This window comes from Schistocerca nitens, chromosome 1 (genome assembly GCF_023898315.1).
Source record: "Schistocerca nitens isolate TAMUIC-IGC-003100 chromosome 1, iqSchNite1.1, whole genome shotgun sequence".
NCBI classification, from domain to species: Eukaryota; Metazoa; Arthropoda; class Insecta; order Orthoptera; family Acrididae; genus Schistocerca; species Schistocerca nitens.
This window is the reverse complement of record NC_064614.1, coordinates 957,815,783-957,836,249: the sequence shown is the minus strand read 5'-3', so window position 1 is coordinate 957,836,249 and position 20,467 is coordinate 957,815,783. Positions and strand designations below refer to the sequence as shown.

The window sequence follows — 20,467 nt, the reverse complement described above, 5'->3', positions numbered from 1 at the left end:
CCTCCCCCCTCCCTCCCCCCTCACAGTTGCCACTCCCATCATGCACTGGTGCTGCTGCTCACAGTGTGGTTTCAGATGCCTGTGACTGCAGTCATGTGTGTGAGTAGCGTTTGAGTGTGTGAGTGTGTGTGTGTGTGTGTGTGTGTGTGTGTGTGTGTGTGTGTTTTGCCAATGGCCGAAAGCTTTAACTGTTAAAAGTGTTTTTGTTGTGCCTACCTGTGACTCAGCATCTCCACTATATGGTGAGTAGCAACTTTCCTTCTTGTAATATTGTTACATTCCATCCTGGATTTTCCACTGTTTGACATATGCATGTCTTTCTCTTACAGCCAACCTGAAAAGACATTGGTTCCTCACTTGCACTTCTTTTCCTTACCCTGCTCCTCCCCCTTTTCCCTTACTTTCCTCATCCCTGTACCCTAAATCAGAATCCCCCTCCCCCTTCCCTTTTTGTAACACATAGTACACTCTTGCTTTTTTCTGTGTCATGTATGTCACTTTTATAGTTATACTGTACATTGTATGTCAGTCTTATCTAATTCCTTGCCTGATTCTGAATGTGTTCCCTTGTCATCTAAGTAACTACCATGCCACAGAATGCCACAAATTTCTCTGGCATCTGAATCTACTACACCATAGTTCACTATTTGTGTTAAATTCCTTTCTTTACCTGATATGGCTGCCATAATCTACATGTCTCCATGACTCAACCATCTTTCTATACATTTTCCTTACTGTTTGTTCTGATTAACTTTTGATATCTGAATATTTTGTCTAAAAGCTCACAGAAAGTGTAAATTTCTTCATGTTTTCATTTGCCTTTCGATAAGACTTCTACAGACCACTTCAATCAGTACAGTACATGCAAAACTAGATTTTTCTATAAATAACAACAAACACTGCAACTTACTTTAGTTTTCCTTGTGGTTGGCATTCCTGTCCATTTACATTATTTTCCACTTTTCCTTTTGCAGTACCATCTGAGATCTTCAAATTGATTTCTAAAACAGTTAAATCTTTGAAATTTCAGTGTTCCAAACATTTATTATGTTAAAACTCACAAATAATAGTAAGATAAACTTTTCATTAGCTGTACATAAAATAAGGGAAAGGTAACCATTCACCTACAGCAGACCAATGAGTGGAGCACAGAAATACACAAAAGGAAACAGCATTCACACTAGTTTTCAAGCTCTTGCTCTTTTTCTAGGAAAAATACATACATTCACACAACTCACACAGTTAACCAAACACACCCTCCTGTTGTCATGGAAGACTTAACGCCATGGCCATGGGAGTGTGTGTTTTGGTGTCTGAGTGGCTGTGTGTATGAATGTGAGTACTTTTGCTGGAAAAAGAGCAAAAGCTAGTGTAGATTATGACTGCTTTTTCCTGTCACACAACTCTGGGCGCCATGCAGTGGTCTGCTATAGATGAGTGATTGCCTTTCCCTTATTTTACATTTTTCTCCATCCAGGAATTTCCATTAATATTATACATTTCCAGTAGATATGGCAGTTGTGTGGTTAAACACAGATATCCATAAACTAGGGGAGAAAATTACAAAATATCAATAACTCAGGAAAGCATAAAGCAACTGAAAGGAAAACTGAATGTAGTATTCCCATTGCGTAACTGCACAAAACCATCACATACAAATCAGCAGCATTACAATTTACTTGAATTTGCTTGCATCATCTTAACATAGCTGATTACAAAAAGAGTAAGATGGATGTTGCCAAAGTGGAACTCAGAAAACGCAGTAGAGATATCCAAATTGGTCAATGACCTTGTGATTATATTGTGCAGATGAGTTGAAATCGAGGATCATAGGTGGGTTAGAGGCAAACAAAATTCTGACAGAGCTGGTAAGATAAGAAATGTTCACATTTCTGTTGTTTGTATGCTGTGACAATACTTTCTAAACACTAGGCCAGCATGCAGAAATTTCAGTCAAGGACAAGGGAATGTAAGAACATTTGGGTATAGCATCTGATTCACAATGAGGTCATCAGAGGTGGAGCACAAGCTTATGATAGGCGAAGATGTGGAAGGAAGTCAGCCATGAGCTTTACAAGGGAATTATCCTGGGATCTGACAACTGATTTAGGTAAATACAGTAAACATAAATCTGGATGGCCAGAAAGGGATTAACACACCACTGCTCCAGTGCTTTACTTATTCTGCCACTTTTCTGAGTCTCGGTCAAGGATGATGCAAACTTATTACCAGCACTTGAAAATATACACTGCAACAGTCCAGACACATAAATCTTTTTATTTCCCACTAAAATATTAATTTCAAATACCAGGCTAAGACAATATTAATTTCAAACTGTTGCTGAATGGTTTTAAAAGGGTGGCAACTGGGGAAAATGGTTTTACTAGTAATTTAAAAAAAATGTTTCATGTAATCAGAAACAAATTTCTGAGCCGCCACCCAGTACTGAGTTTCGGGGAATGCAGTATCTGCAAGTCTGATGTGAAGCAACAGAGGCATGGAAACTACAACCTGCAGATGATTACCAAAAACCAGACTATAAATTCAGCCTTGTATAGTCAGTCATTGCTTTGTATTTGTTCTGGAGTGACTGATAAATTTGAGACCATGAGAACTATTGCAGTTAACACTGATAGTTAAAAAAACTGTCAGAAAATTATGACAACACAGTACTGTGCTTGTAATAATATTGGAAATGTACATGTTTTTAATTCAGTGATCAGTGGTTTATTGTACACGGGGAACTTAAATGGAAATATTTTCATTTTGTTTTCAGCAATTATTGCAGTGTGCAGTTTTTAAATTACTGCAAGATGCTGAGACAATTATTTGCTCTTTGTTTTGTGATTTAGTATTCTTCAGTTAGCAGCACATTTGGTTAGAGGAACATTATAGAATGCAGTCAGATGTGAAATTAAGCTTCTCAAGAGATTTCTGTTTTAGGTCTTCAGCAGTGTGTCACCTGAGGCAAACTATAGTAACTTAAATCATTTGAATTTTAGTGCTCAGGATTGGAGGCAAAGTTAAAGATACCATTAAATAGATTCAAGTCTCATTTCATTTTCATTTTAAAGAAAGGGGGTTACCACAACACTCAAATAACATGCTTTTGTTGTTAAAGGTGTAGATCACTACACATATATTACATAAAATGAGGAAGCAATAAGGTTTTTTTTCAGAGTGGCAGTTTTCCTCCAAATTTATTATGCTACATTTTGCTGATGTAAGCACAAATAATATTAACCAGTACAGCAATCATGTCCTGTTAATACAGAGCAGAGACTTAGTTCCTAAGAGCCGTTTCTCTTTTGTTAATATACACAATGGCTCATACTACATCCATGTAGGTTCTCCTTCTTGATGATACATGAGCAATGGTCAAAAAGTAAGAGGAATTTTTTAATTTTGTGAGATTTACAAATTCAGTTCTCAATTTCCATTTTTGTTTTTTTAATCATCTTTTTGGAACACGTATTCCTGACATGTTTGCATTTTCAGCTGTTTTGAATATTTAGTTTATTGTTGACAGTCAAAAAGGTTATATGTGTTTTCAACTGCTCAACAAATTTTTACTTTTGAAAAAGATGGCTCAAAAAATTTGCGTTACGTTTTGCTTGAAAAAATGGAATAAAGTGCAACATTGCATTTCAAATGTTGACTGTGGGTTTCATAAAATCTACTATGTTATGTTATGTTAAATGGGGACCTAGAAATGACGGAGAGGCACCGTCCCTGCCACAGCCGCAGTGGTTCGCAACCCCACAACGACTACCACAGTCAACGACTACCACAGTCCACTTCACCCCTCCACTGCCCCACACCGAACCCAGGGTTATTGCGTGGTTTGGCCCCCGGTGGACCCCCCAGGAAACGTCTCACACCAGATGAGTGTAACCCCTTTGTTTGCGTGGTAGAGTAATGGTGGTGTACTCATACGTGGAGAACTTGTTTGCGCAGCAATCGCCGACATAGTGTAGCTGATGTGGTATAAGGGAAACCAGCCCACATTTGCCGAGGCAGATGGAAAACCGCCTAAAAACCATCCACAGACTGGCCGGCTCACCAGTCTTCGACACAAATCCACTGGGCAGATTCGTGCTGGGGACCAGTGCTCCTTCCCACCCAGAAAGCCATGTGTTAGACTGCACGGCCAACCGGCCAGGCCAATCTACTATGAGTGAGACAATAGTTTGGTATAAACATTTCAAAGAGGTCTGAGAAGACACTGAAGATGATGATCGCCCAAGACGCCCTAGCAGGTCAATTATTGATGACAGTGTGGAAGAAATGATTCTGGAAAATTGCTGAATCACCATCAGAGAGGTTGTTGATGATGTTGGCATATCTTTGGCTCATGTCAAGCAATTTTTTGAATGCCTGGGCATAAGTCACATAGCACCAAAGTTTGTTCTGAAAATGTTGAATTTCAACCAAAAACATCATGTAGACATTGTTCAGAAATTTCTGAATTGAGATGACAACAATGCAGAACTTCTAAAGAAAGTTATAAGATGTTATGAAACATTGGTGCACAGGTATGGTGTTGAAACCAAGGCCAAGTTATCCCAATGGAAACTGCCTGAAGAATCAAGACCAAAAACAATTCAACAAGTTTGATCACATGTGAAGGTTCTTCTCACTGTTTTCTTCAATTACAAAAGTTGATATTGATGAATAAATAAATAGTCTTTACGAAAAACAAGAATTCCCATAACTTTTTGATCACACCTCATACACAGAGCATAGCAAATGAATGAATGAATGGATGAATGACATATGGAACAGAATCATGACCACATCTTAGCTTTAGTCTGTTCCTGTGCTGCAGCCACTGAAAGAGTGACAGATGAGTCCTTACAATACTGGAAAATAAAAATAGATTTATTCTGATACGACAAGAGACTAAAAACCTTTACACCCCTTGGAGATGTCTTTGGCCTATGTAGTGTTGTTTATGGAGCTTGTGTATACACAGATTTCCATATCTTCTGCACATACTTCCATGTATTTTCCCATTGGGAACTGTGACTGCAAATCTGCAGACATGATGTTCATGATGTTTATGTATGTCCTTATGCTGGTAAAACAGCTGGCTGTTTCACTGCAGAAGATGCTCAAGCGAAAAGAAATTATATCTTAAACATCAGACAATTATATCTAAAAACAAAGATGACGTGACTTACCAAACGAAAGCGCTGGCATGTCGATAGATACACAAACACACACAAACATACACACAAAATTCAAGCTTTCACAACAAACTGTTGCCTCATCATGAAAGAGAGAAGGAGAGGGAAAGACGAAAGGATGTGGGTTTTAAGGGAGAGGGTAAGGAGTCATTCCAATCCCGGGAGCAGAAAGACTTACCTTAGGGGGAAAAAAGGACGGGTATACACTCGCACACACACACATATCCATCCACACATATACAGACACAAGCAGACATATTTAAAGACAAAGAGTTTAGCCCAAACTCTTTGTCTTTAAATATGTCTTTAAATATGTCTGCTTGTGTCTGTATATGTGTGGATGGATATGTGTGTGTGTGCGAGTGTATACCGGTCCTTTTTTCCCCCTAAGGTAAGTATTTCCGCTCCCGGGATTGGAATGACTCCTTACCCTCTCCCTTAAAACCCACATCCTTTCGTCTTTCCCTCTCCTTCCCTCTTTTCTGATGAGGCAACAGTTTGTTGCGAAAGCTTGAATTTTGTGTGTATGTTTGTGTTTGTTTGTGTATCTATCGACTTGCCAGCACTTTCGTTTGGTAAGTCACATCATCTTTGTTTTTAGATATATTTTTCCCACGTGGAATGTTTCCCTCTATTAATTTACATCAAACAATTGGGCGCATTTAGTGGCCAGCTCAGCTCCTGTCCTGAATCCTGCAGAGAATGACTGTGAATTGATTGATTGGTGAATGCTCTTGAGAGATCTATCATTGCTCACAGTCTCCTGACCAGACTTTTGCTATGTTCTAAGTGTATACAAGTATTTCACAAGACACTGTACACTGAGTGGCAAAAGGCACACAACATACCAAATCACTTTGTTCTGTTCCATGTCTGGATGGTACATGAGAAGAAGGATTGTCAGCATGGTTCTGTATATGTACAAATTTCTCCAACTTTTCCCTCATGGCCATTAAATGAGTCATATGCTGGAGGAAATAATATATTTCCTAATCATATCAGAACACATATCATTTAGCTACAATATAGCAGGTCAGCAACTGGAAGCAGTTAATTCCATAAATTATCTGGGAGTACGCATTAAGAGTGATTTAAAATGGAATGATCATATAAAGTTGATCATCGGTAAAGCAGATGCCAGACTGAGATTCACTGGAGGAATCCTAAGGAAATGCAATCTGAAAACAAAGGAAGTAGGTTACAGTACGCTTGTTCACCCACTGCTTGAGTACTGCTCAGCAGTGTGGGATCCGTACCAGATAGGGTTGATAGAGGAGATGGGGAGGATCCAGCGGAGAGCAGCACACTTCGTCACAGGATCATTTAGTAATCGCAAGAGCATTGCGGAGATGATAGATAGGCTCCAGTGGAAGACTCTGCAGGAGAGACGCTCAGTAGCTCGGTACGGGTTTTTGTTGAAGTTTCGAGAACATACCTTCACCGAGGAGTCAAGCAGTATATTGCTCCCTCCTATGTATATCTCGCGAAGAGACCATGAGGATAAAATCAGAGAGATTAGAGCCCACACAGAGGCATACCAACAATCTTTCTTTCCACGAACAATATGAGACTGGAATAGAAGGGAGAACAGATAGAGGTACTCAAAGTGCCCTCTGCCACACACTGGCAGGTGGCTTGTGGAGTATGGATGTAGATGAAGATGTAGATGTATATGTGGAACACAGACTCTCAGGATTTTGAAAGTAAGGCTATTAGCAGTGGCCATTTGTTTTCTTTTTTCTTCTGACTAGAGTCAGAAATTATTGAACATTTTTGTGACAGTTTCACACCAGCTAAACGAACTTTTGATAAAATGTGCAGCTCTTCTTTGAATATTTGTTATCACTTCTATTAAACCAGCTTGTAAGGGAGTCACAGCAATGAACAACACTCAACAATTGGTTAAATCAGGTTTTCTTAAGCAGCCCCCTTCCTTAAGACCATATCTGCAAGACGAATGGTATTCATTTCCAACAGTGTTCATAGATGAATCATCAATAGCACCACACACTGATAAAATATTTCTTCGGGTAATCATTTCTTGTATTTGTATTATAAACAATCACAAATTTTGCACGTTTCAAACATGTGAACATACATTCTTTGACTAGTTTTATTTAAACAATTTGTTCTAAGAATCAAAAAATGCTAGACCTAAAAACCTGTTTGTTTTCTGGCAGGCCTCCTAAGCATATTAATTTTTGTGCAGTGGATAAATATTACTTGAAAGTGGTGTCTAATTTCCAAATTTGAGACATTAAAGATAGACATGGCAAGATGTGCACTGATTTTGACAGGTGATGGGGTAGTGTGCATGAATTCTGAGATAGGCTAACACCGCTTGTGAGAAGATAGTGACTGAAGTTTTCTGCTAGCAGCAGATGACATATCAGTTGCTGCAGATGGCAGAACAAGAGGCCACAAAGACAGCTGGCTAACAGAAAGGCAGCAGGCAGCCTGTATAATTAATGCAAGCTGGGTTTTTCCTATGTGCTTCACAGTTATAGAATACTTGCAAGGTGAGGTGCCATCAAAGGGCAGAATCAGAGGTCAAAATTCATTTCATGGCAACAAAATACACAAAATCTAAACCATTATAGTAGCAAGTTAGGCAAAACCACCAACTGAAAGATAAAAATGAGACTAGAAAATATATCTAAATGTCCACTCAATAGGCAGAATAGTAATATAGATATTGTATTTGTCAGACCTCAAAATACCTATTGACATCAGAAATTAATAATTCTAACTGCTTTCAGTGATTTTAAAAAACCAAGTGCCACAGACAGCACTTGAATAACTTTGTTGAAACACAGTTTCAGAATTCTTATTAATGTAATACATTTATGAGCCAGAAATGTTAATCTCAAGAAGTAAAAAATGTATCAGAATCACAAATCACCAAATGTAGCAGCACTATGAGAGAGTGTATTATTGTAGCTACCTGTAGTCATATAACTTTCATTATGTTTAGAAATAATTAATAGAAAATAAATTTAAATGTACTACCTCACTTATTAAAATGTAAATAATAAGGAAACCAAGGAGCAAAAAAATTAATGGAGCCACAGGAAAGCTGGTTAAATTAGCTCATTCATATGTAATATGTGTAGTGGCAGTAAGTTAAATGTAAATTTGAGAATTTTGCAACAACACGTTGTGTCTATCTAAGGGTGGTGGCCATACTGGCTGTGGACAATTTTCTTTGACAGTTGGCTGAGAGTGGATGTATGGTTGATTAGGTGGAGGGTTGATTGCCATTTAAAATCATTGAAATTTTCTGAGCGATAGTTTCATGGACTTGAAAAATTTGTGCAGATGTGATTTGAGACTTTCTCGGCGTATTCCATTCGTGAAATCTTCTCGGGTGATCAGCCGAGTAAAGGCGTCGTCTTCTCGCAACTTTTCGAAGGGTTTCGTACCCATCATCTTCAAGCGAAGATGATGGGTACGAAACCCTTCGAAACGTTGCGAGAAGACGACGCCTTTACTCGGCTGATCACCCGAGAAGATTTCACGAATTTGTGCAGAAGTTCCAAAAACTTAAAAAATTTCAACTGTAAGTTTTGCAGAAAGTAACTATGAGCAGCTACATGTTGGGACAAGTAAATATTTAGACAGCTAGACTGATGAACAAAAATATTTTAGCTGAATCGCATTTGGACTTGTGAATTTATATACGGTTAGTGTCGTGGACTCTAACTTTGAGCTGCAACGTGGTTTGAGCTGCAAATTTGTCAACAGCTAACTTTTGGACTCTAACTCTGATGAGAATTGCACTTGAACTCTTAAAAATCTTATGATGATTAGCTTGCTGAACTGGGTTTTTACTTGTGAATTTTATGAGGATTAGCTTCAGGAACTTTAACCTTGAACAATAACATGATGAGCTGGTCTTAACACACTTGGAATAAAAAGTGACTGTACCTATTAGTGTGTTTCTTTCATCAAACTAAGGGTTAAACATTTTTTTTATTTCTAAACATTAATGGTTCCCTGCCCTGAGTCAACTGTCAGAAACCATATAAACAATAATCTGATGGTATTTAGACCATTTTTATGTATGCCATTGACCATAATCCTTACTGCACTTAATAATTATTAAGGAGCTAACAGAACCATTTATTGGGTGGTCAAACAAGTGTATGACTTTCCTCTAGACACCAACATAAGCCAACAAACATTACCTTAGTCATACGTAAACCCTCTGACTTGCCAGAATGCTGTAGGTATTGAAATGGAGGCAAGAACATCGAAATGTCTATTTTGCCTCTCAAGTCAAAATTTATGCAAATAACAGTTGACCTGACAATAACGTTCCACCTGACCCATCAAAATTGGATTCTGACTGCTCTGTTTTGGTAATGACAATAATGATTTTTACATTATGTCCACACTGATCTATCCTTTCATCATTTTCAATCAACAGTCCACCATACTAAAAATTGTGAAGAGATCCTGATATCTTAATTGTAGTTTATTGTGTAACTAATAATTATTATCTTTTAGATATATTTTTTCCACGTGGAATGTTTCCCTCTGTTATATTCATAATAATTATTATACATCAAAATAAATAATGTGTTGTTTACTATCAAAATATTTATGAGATATACTGTAAGGAATGTAACTAATTGTATCAAGGCAGAAAGCAACTTAAACAGATTACCATACTGTGAGGCATTGAGTGGTGTGTGGGCTCATAAAAAGAGTTTTTAAATAACAATAAGTACCACACTGGCTGCCATAACCTGGATTACAATATCCTTGCTCAATAGCTGAACTACAATAATCAAGATACTGTTATGAACCTATATTATGATTAGCAACGATTCTACACAGTGAGCAGTTATAATGCTTAATATCATTGTTTGAGATTACATCTTAAATTATTGCTCTCTCCATCAGGTCTGGCTCTAATTGAGATTTACTCCATGTGCACTGATATCTCGTCAGTTTCCCATACACTGTACTAATTCCTAAACTGGAATAAGAAAATTGTGATAAATCATTAGAAATAATAACGCTATCTGATTTTTTTCCTACATATATAATGGAAATTCCACACATAGAAAAAAAATTCAGGTTTCTACTGTCATTGGAAATATATTTTTAATATCCCAACAGCAGAGGATGTCAATAGAGGATGTGAGGCACTACAATTAGCATCTGCCTAGTGCCACCAGAAACATGGTCACAGTTCACAGTGTCATATGGACTAACCCAACAATGGCAGCACAGAGCTAAGCAAGAAACTGCAGGCCAGTCTTCTATAGCATGCACTATGAGCTCTTTCAGTTCTCTCCAAGCTGCTGTAAGAATAACCCTGCTTTGGACTTTGACTTCTGGCTTGTGTCCTTGGTCTTTATTCAGTGCTCTGCTCTTGACGACATTGGCTTTGTCTACAGATTACACTTTTGTATCACGCCCAGGCACTTTAGTGGTGATGGATTCTTACCCTATCATGTTTATGGCAACATTATCACCTCCAATTCCTGTGTTGTGGACCCCAAGTTTACACAATTTTGGCAGCAACCATCATCACTGCTGCAGCAGCACTTTCAAGAGCAATAGTCTGCAGTTCAAGAACAGTGGCACAGAGAGGAGCAGGCAGTGATTCTCCAGCTTGTATCTCAGCAGCAACAAACACATCAGTTGGTGGCAGTGCCTACACCCCCACCACCATCTGCTGCGTTCTATACAGTGAGCAGTACTTTACTTTTGTCTTCTAGTAGTCTTTGACATGATATGATGCAAAAATCGAAATCCTTTTTGGATCCTAGTGAACTGTCTTTCCAAGACCTCTGTATTCTGTTAACCAAATACCAAGATCAAAAACTGCACCTTGTCATGATTAGACTCCAGTTTAATCAGTGTCATAAACAACATGGACAGTTGTATGCAGCTTGACTTGCTGACTTGCAGGGTCTCACATGCAAGTGCAATTTCACATGTCAGACTTCAAAGTCTCCTATGCAAAATTATTGGTTTGAAAAGTGCTTGCGCACCTTACCTCTGACAGGTTGGTCACTAAAAAAGATTACGTAAGTCTGATCCTAGCCTTGGTGAAGTACTTCAGATTGTTTAATCTTTTGAGGTTGTTTTGGGAGCTCGGCAGCTTTTTTGAGCTCAACAGCTTTTTGAAAATGGCACTTAGGTTTCCCATGTTATTAGTCACCACTGCAAGTACATGTTAACTGATGATTCTGACTCATCATCTTGTACTTCTGCCCTTAAGTTTCATACAAGATCACAGACATCCAGATTGCCAATGTTTTGTGAGAGACTTAAGTATGTTGCTGATTCTGCTCCCTCCTCTGCATCACAAGACCTTATTCGTGATGTTCCAGTGTATAAGAAATTCCCTCCCTCCTTAGTGTTGCAACATATGTCACTCATGTCAGTGAACCTTCAGTTCTGTCCAGAATGTAGCAGTGAGCATAACAGATGCCAGTGTCTGCATTGTGCAGCAAACTGCTGGGTCTGCAGTTAGCGCAATGACCTGGGTGTCAGCTGTCAACAAGTAGCCCACTTCCCACAAGCTCAGCAGCAGCATGATGACAATGTTGCAATACATAAAGACACAGCTGCAGAACTGGCAGTTCCCTTGCCACCATGGAAACTCACTTTCAATTTGATGCTGTTCTACCAGTCCATGGAGTTGCAGCTAGACACCACCACAGCCTTGTCTTTAATCGAGGAGGACACAATCACAGGCTTTGCTCACATCTGTTGTGACAGTTCTGGCACCATGTCCTATCTTACTGCTGCAGATCCATTCCTCTGCTAGGAATACTGTTGCTGGCAGCTAAATACAAAAATGTTCAATGCTTATTAACCTTCTTAGTTGTGCACTCACATACTGCTGCTGACATTTTCACCTTAGGTGCCTTGACCAGTTTTGTATTTGCAATGGAGAACCAAGTTCATTTAGTGTCAGTCAAAGTGCCTTTCTCTGGTCTTTATGTTCTGTGCATGTTGTATATGGAGAGTTTCAAACTGAAGTTGGATGTGCTGGTAACTTTACAGCCCACATTTCTACAAAGCCTTCAGCAGTGCCTAAACTTTGACAAACTCACCCACTTCTGTTCGTAGTTTGTGAGGCTGTTCAGGAAGAACTTGTATGCCTTCAGGACCAAGGTCTCCAGTTTCCAGCAGTCAAGGGGTGACACCTATGGTGGTCATTAAAATAGTAAATGGCTCATTACATATTTGTGATGATTTTAAGCCCACAGTTAACTCACAGTCTAACATTGATATATACCCACTGCCTCACCCGGAGGAGTTATTGTCTAAACTAGCTGGAGGTAACTGTTGTTGTTGTTGTGGTCTTCAGTCCTGAGACTGGTTTCGTGCAGCTCTCCATGCTACTCTATCCTGTGCAAGCCTCTTCATCTCCCAGTACCTACTGCAACCTACATCCTTCTGAATCTGCTTAGTGTATTCATCTCTTGGCCTCCCTCTACGATTTTTATCCTCCACGCTGCCCTCCAATGCTAAATTTCTGATCCTTTGATGCCTCAAAACATGTCCTACCAACCGATCCATCCTTCTAGTCAAGTTGTGCCACAAACTTCTCTTCTCCCCAATCCTATTCAATACCTCCTCATTAGTTACGTGATCTACCCACCTTATCTTCAGCATTCTTCTGTAGCACCACATTTCGAAAGCTTCTATTCTCTTCTTGTCCAAACTGGTTATCATCCATGTTTCACTTCCATACATGGCTACACTCCATACAAATACTTTCAGAAACGACTTCCTGACACTTAAATCTATACTCGATGTTAACAAATTTCTCTTCTTCAGAAACGATTTCCTTGCCATTGCCAGTCTACATTTTATATCCTCTCTACTTCGACCATCATCAGTTATTTTACTCCCTAAATAGCAAAACTCCTTTACTACTTTAAGTGTCTCATTTCCTAATCTAATTCCCTCAGCATCACCCGATTTAATTTGACTACATTCCATTATCCTCGTTTTGCTTTTGTTGATGTTCATCTTATATCCTCCTTTCAAGACACTGTCCATTCTGTTCAACTGCTCTTCCAAGTCCTTTGCTGTCTCTGACAGAATTACAATGTCATCGGTGAACCTCAAAGTTTTTACTTCTTCTCCATGAATTTTAATACCTACTCCGAATTTTTCTTTTGTTTCCTTTACTGCTTGCTTCCCAACCACTGCTTCCCTTTCATGCCCCTCGACTCTTATAACTGCCATCTGGTTTCTGTACAAATTGTAAATAGCCTTTCGCTCCCTGTATTTTACCCCTGCCACCTTCAGAATTTGAAAGAGAGTATTCCAGCTAACGTTGTCAAAAGCTTTCTCTAAGTCTACAAATGCTAGAAACGTAGGTTTGCCTTTTCTTAATCTTTCTTCTAAGATAAGTCGTAAGGTTAGTATTGCCTCACGTGTTCCAACATTTCTACGGAATCCAAACTGATCTTCCCCGAGGTCCGCTTCTACCAGTTTTTCCATTCGTCTGTAAAGAATTCGTGTTAGTATTTTGCAGCTGTGACTTATTAAACTGATAGTTTGGTAATTTTCACATCTGTCAACACCTTCTTTCTTTGGGATTGGAATTATATTCTTCTTGAAGTCTGTGGGTATTTCGCCTGTCTCATACATCTTGCTCACCAGATGGTAGAGTTTTGTCATGACTGGCTCTCCCAAGGCCATCAGTAGTTCTAATGGAATGTTGTCTACTCCCAGAGCCTTGTTTCGACTCAGGTCTTTCAGTGCTCTGTCAAACTCTTCACACAGTATCTTATCTCCCATTTCATCTTCATCTACATCCTCTTCCATTTCCATAATATTGGTCTCAAGTACATCGCCCTTGTATAAACCCTCTATATACTCCTTCCACCTTTCTGTCTTCCCTTCTTTGCTTAGAACTGGGTTGCCATCTGAGCTCTTGATATTCATACAAGTGGTTCTCTTCTCTCCAAAGGTCTCTTTAATTTTCCTGTAGGCAGTATCTATCTTACCCCTAGTGAGACAAGCCTCTACATCCTTACATTTGTCCTCTAGCCATCCCTGCTTAGCATTTTGCACTTCCTGTCGATCTCATTTTTGAGACGTTTGTATTCCTTTTTGCCTGCTTCATTTACTGCATTTTTATATTTTCTCCTGGAGGTAACTAATTTTTGAAAATTTATTGAAAGGATGTTTTTCTTTTAACAGCCACATGTTGAGGCTTCATGGCAGTTGCTAATTACAAATATGTGATTTGGTTTTACAGATGTAGGTATAACTGCTTGCTGTTTGGGGTTGTGAGTGGACCAACCATTTTCCAAAAGTATTTGGAACAGTGGATTCTAGGTATTCTACTCTGTGTGAGCTACTAGGGTCATTTTATCATTACAGAGGTGATGCACATGAAATGTCACAATAATCTTGAATTTCGTTTTCAGTAACTCCAGAATCATGGTTTGCACTGCCAAGTGGAAAAGAGCAGTTTCTTTGTCCTCAGCATGAAACACATGGTGTGTATTCTTAGTTATAAAGGTATCACATCCGCATGCAACCATGTTGAGATGATCGTAAAGATGTCAGTGGCAACCAACCTTCAACACTTGCAGTCATTTCTAAGGAAAATAATGTATTACACCAACTCACACCCTCAATCAGTTGTGGAGGAAGGATGTCAAATTTGTGTGGTTGGCTGCCTGTCAACAGACTTTCCAGCACCTTCAAGAGGGTCTCAAGGTGGTTCTGTGTCTGATGCATTATACGCCTAGTGTTCCATTGCCATTGGTGATGGATGCATTCAGGAACGGCAGTGAAGGGGTTTTGTAACACCCAACTGCCTTTATCTCTAACACATTAAATGCTGTGCAGTTCAATTATCCCTTGACTGAGAAGGAGTGTTTAGTGACCATTTATGGAGTCAAGTAATTTCATGCATATTTGCATGGGAACAAATTTCACCTGTTGACTGAGCACAAACCCTCAATATCCTTGTTCAGGTGTTGGTCTAAGCTTCTGGTTAAGATGGTGCAGAGCCTGCAGCACTGGGCACTGTTTTTGAGTGGGTAACATTATGAAATCCATTTTTATCCTACTGACCAATAAATCAATGCAGATGCCCTGTCTGCCTCCTTCTTGGCCATGACACAGAATTTAATCACCAGGAAACTGTTTTGCCCTGGATCAACAGCTGTAAACAACTTCCGACGAATTCCCACCAGCAACGCATTAGGTCAGCTTGACGTCATGTGGCAACATAGTCCAGAGCAACGTTTTGTCAGCAGTCCAAAATTAGTGGCCAGAGCTCATTTCCCATCAGGCTGACCCAGCTCTTCAAAATTATTTTGCACTGTGCTACATGCTCAGTGCCTTGCAGGGCATCTTAATGCTGGCCACAGGGGTCCCTGACTGTTATTGTTGTGGTCCTCAGTCCTGAGACTGGTTTGATGCAGCTCTCCATGCTACCCTATCCTGTGCAAGCTTCTTCATCTCCCAGTACCTACTGCAACCTACATCCTTCTGAATCTGCTTAATGTATTCATCTCTTGGTCTCCCTCTACGATTTTTACCCTCCACACTCCCCTCCAATGCTAAATTTGTGATCCTTTGATGCCTCAGAAAATGTACTACCAACCGACCTCTTCTTCTAGTCAAGCTGTGCCACAAACCCCTCTTCTCCCGAATTCTGTTCAATACCTCCTCATTAGTTATATGATCTACCCATCTAATCTTCAGCATTCATCTGTAGCACCACATTTCGAAAGCTTCTATTTTCTTCTTGTCCAAACTATTTATTGTCCACGTTTCACTTCCATACATGGCTATACTCCATACAAATACTTTCAGAAACGACTTCCTGACACTTAAATCTATACTCGATGTTAACAAATTTATCTTCTTCAGAAACGATTTCTTTGCCATTGCCAGTCTACATTTTATATCCTCTCTATTTCGACCATCATAAGTTATTTTGCTCCCCAAATAACAAAACTCCTTTACTACTTTAAGTGTCTCATTTCCTAATCTAATTCCCTCAGCATCACCTGACTTAATTTGACTACATTCCATTATCCTCGTTTTGCTTTTGTTGATGTTCATCTTATCTCCTCCTTTCAAGACACTGTTCATTCCATTCAACTGCTCTTCCAAGTCCTTTGCTGTCTCTGACAGAATTACAATGTCATCAGCGAACCTCAAAGTTTTTATTTCTTCTCCATGGATTTTAATACCTACTCCAAATTTTTCTTTTGTTTCCTTTACTGCTTGCTCAATATACAGATTGAATAACATTGGGGAGAGGCTACAACCCTGTCTCACTCCCTTCCCAACTGCTGCTTCCCTTTCATGCCCCTCGATTCTTATAACTGCCATCTGGTTTCTGTACAAATTGTAAATAGCCTTTCGCTCCCTGTATTTTAGCCCTGCTGCCTTTAGAATTTGGAAGAGAGTATTCCAGTCAACATTGTCAAAAGCTTTCTCTAAGTCTACAAATGCTAGAAACGTAGGTTTGCCTTTCCTTAATCTAGCTTCTAGGATAAGCCGAAGGGTCAGTATTGCCTCACGTGTTCCAACATTTCTACGGAATCCAAACTGATCTTCCCCGAGGTCCGCTTCTACCAGTTTTTCCATTCGTCTGTAAAGAATTCATGTTAGTATTTTGCAGCTGTGACTTATTAAACTGATAGTTTGGTAATTTTCACATCTGTCGACACCTGCTTTCTTTGGGATTGGAATTATTATATTCTTCTTGAAGTCTGTGGGTATTTCGCCTGTCTCATACATCTTGCTCACCAGATGGTAGAGTTTTGTCAGGACTGGCTCTCCCAAGGCCGTCAGTAGTTCTAATGGAATGTTGTCTACTCCCGGGGCCTTGTTTCGACTCAGGTCTTTCAGTGCTCTATCAAACTCTTCACGTAGTATCGTATCTCCCATTTCATCTTCCTATATATTCTCTTCTATTTCTATAATATTGTCCTCAAGTACATCGCCCTTGTATAGACCCTCTATATACTCTTTCCATCTTTCTGCTTTCCCTTCTTTGCTTAGAACTGGGTTTCCATCTGAGCTCTTGATATTCATACAATTGGTTCTCTTTTCTCCAAAGGTCTCTTTGATTTTCCTGTAGGCAGTATCTATCTTACCCCTAGTGAGATAAGCCTCTATATCCTTACATTTGTCCTCTAGCCACACCTGCTTAGCCATTTTGCACTTCCTGTCGATCTCATTTTTGAGACGTTTGTATTCCTTTTTGCCTGCTTCATTCACTGCGTTTTTATATTTTCTCCTTTCATCAATTAAATTCCATATTTCTTCTGTTACCCAAGGGTTTCTACCAGCCCTCATCTTTTTACCTATTTGATCCTCCGCTACTTTCACTATTTCATCCCTCAAAGCTACCCATTCCTCTTCTACTGTATTTCTTTCCCCCATTCCTGTCAATTGTTCCCTTATGCTCTCCCTGAAACTCTGTACAACCTCTGGTTCTTTCAGTTTATCCAGATCCCATCTCCTTAAATTCCAACCTTTTTGCAGTTTCTTCAGTTTTAATCTACAGTTTATAACCAATAGATTGTGGTCAGAGTCCACATCTGCCCCTGGAAATGTCTTACAATTTAAACCTGGTTCCTAAATCTCTGTCTTACCATTATATAATCTATCTGATACCTTTTAGTATCTCCGGGATTCTTCCATGTATACAATCTTCTTTTATGATTCTTGAACCAAGTGTTGGCTATGATTAAGTTATGCTCTGTGCAAAATTCTACCAGACGGCTTCCTCTTTCATTTCTTAGCCCCAATCCACATTCACCTACTATGTTTCCTTCTCTCCCTTTTCCTACACTCAAATTCCAGTCACCCATGACTATTAAATTTTCATCTCCCTTCACTATCTGAATAATTTCTTTTATCTCATCATACATTTCATCAATTTCTTCATCATCTGCAGAGCTAGTTGGCATATAAACTTGTACTACTGTAGTAGGCGTGGGCTTCGTGTCTATCTTGGCCACAATAATGCGTTCACTATGCTGTTTGTAGTAACTTACCTGCACGCCTATTTTGTTATTCATTATTAAACCTACTCCTGCATTACCTCTATTTGATTTTGTATTTATAACCCTGTATTCACCTGACCAAAAGTCTTGTTCCGCCTGCCACCGAACTTCACTAATTCCCACTATATCTAACTTTAACTTATCCATTTCCCTTTTTAAATTTTCTAACCTGCTTGCTCGATTAAGGGATCTGACATTCCACGCTCCGATCCGTAGAACGCCAGTTTTCTTTCTCCTGATAACAACGTCCTCTTGAGTAGTCCCCGCCCGGAGATCCGAATGGGGGACTATTTTACCTCCGGAATATTTTACGCAAGAAGACGCCATCATCATTTAACCATACAGTAAAGCTGCATGTCCTCGGGAAAAATTACGGCTGTAGTTTCCCCTTGCTTTCAGCCGTTTGCAGTACCAGCACAGCAAGGCCATTTTGGTTATTGTTACAAGGCCAGATCAGTCAATCATCCAGACTGTTGCCCCTGCAACTACTGAAAAGGCTGCTGCCCCTCTTCAGGAACCACACATTTGTCTGGCCTCTCAACAGATACCCATCCGTTGTGGTTGCATCTACGGTACAGCCATCTGTATTGCTGAGGCACGCAAGCCTCCCCACCAACGGCAAGGTCCATGGTTCATGTGTGGCGGGGGGTGGGGGGGGGGGGTGGGGGGGTGGGGGGGGGTCCCTGACTGCCAGGTCATAATTCTGCATCCACTCCAGTCCTGTATCCTCCAGTTCCTTCATGCATCACATTGGGAGATGATGCACTTGAGGCATTGGCCAGTCAGCAAGTTTATTGGCCCAGCATCAATGTGTGTTGGTCCTGCCATGCTTACTCTCTCAATCAAGCATTACCAGCTCAACACTTCTCACCATAGCCTCATCCCTATCACCCTTGGAGAGAGTCTACATCAATTACAATGTTCTGTATGGTTGCTGGTGGTGAACATCCTCTCAAACCTTCCATTTGTTACACATATGCTATCCTCCACCACCCCTGCTACCATCAGTGTGTGTGTGTGTGTGTGTGTGTGTGTGTGTGTGTGTGTGTGTGTGTGTGCATGTTTGCAAGTTATGAGCACTAAAAACAAGGTTGTCAGAGCCCATATGGAATTAGTAGAACTGAATGTGGTGAAAATGAAGAAAATGTGAGAAAAGAAATAAAGGCAATCGGAGACAAGATAGCATTAGCCCCCAATCTCATAAATTTGAAGAACGTGGCCCAGAGGAGTAACAGTGATCTGGTGATATAAATAGATTGAAACAACAAGCCAGATCACAATGATATTTTATTAATGACGGGTTTCAACTTCATATAGACGTCACCTTAGAAAATAATCCCCACTGACTATAGCAAAGATCGTGTTGCCACATGAGCATCCAAGGAGCCACCAGTAGCACTCAGTTGGTGCTCATTTTCTACAAGAAGTCAAAACTGGTCATTAATAAAATATTATTGCAATCTAGACCTTTTTTAGCCCAGTTCATCCATGATCAACTGTACAGTCATACCAGTTCACATCATGGAAAATAGTATTAAAATTGTTCAGATCTTTTAAAAATGTCAAGGAAAACTAAGTAAAACTAAAACAGATTCACAGAATTATGTGGCTGGCTGATCACTTACGAAAAGCACATGAACCAGCCATTCTGATAACATATTAAAAATGTTGCCCTACATTTTTAAGTAACATATCAGACAAATCACAAAACCTTAAAATGTAAGCAACATTTATTTGATCACCAATTATAATAGAGGTCAAATCTGTTAGTAAATGAGCAGAAGGACTATGGTGTGAAAATAAAAACACAGTCTAGGAAAATTTGGAGCACCGTGATCTACGTGCCATAAACACAACACACTGGAGGATCCTCTCACCGGAGCAAGAAAACATGCTTTATAAGGGTGTGGCCTATGGAAAGATGAATAAGGAGGACCTCATCCTGCATCTATGACAGGAACAAGGTACACCATAGCCGTGTTGTTCATATCACTGGATGCAGCTTATTATCTATCACTTCCTGCCACTCTTCTTCCCATCTTTGCATGGGTCTGCATTGCAACAGTGAGGCAATAGCATTTAGGGGGATGGCACATTGAAGTATCAGGATCATGTTACACATCGTTGGCTGCCACATCTGCTCTTTTGTTCCCATTAATATCCAAGTGCCCTGGCATCCAGCAGAAAAACACATCCTTCCCCAGTCTTTGTAGGTTGAGGACAGGTCCTGGATATTCTGGACAACTTTAT

At 39.7% G+C, this 20,467-nt stretch overlaps 1 protein-coding gene across 1 annotated transcript in view; it reads right to left on the bottom strand.

Annotated features, from left to right (window-relative positions):
- Nucleotides 1–20,467, bottom strand: part of LOC126214602 (centrosomal protein of 131 kDa) — a 117,559-nt gene that overhangs the window by 93,873 nt on the left and 3,219 nt on the right. Inside the window, exon 3 of the mRNA XM_049941468.1 lies at nt 911–1,001. Coding sequence (XP_049797425.1) covers nt 911–1,001 — 91 coding nt within the window. The remainder of the gene's footprint in view (nt 1–910; nt 1,002–20,467) is intronic.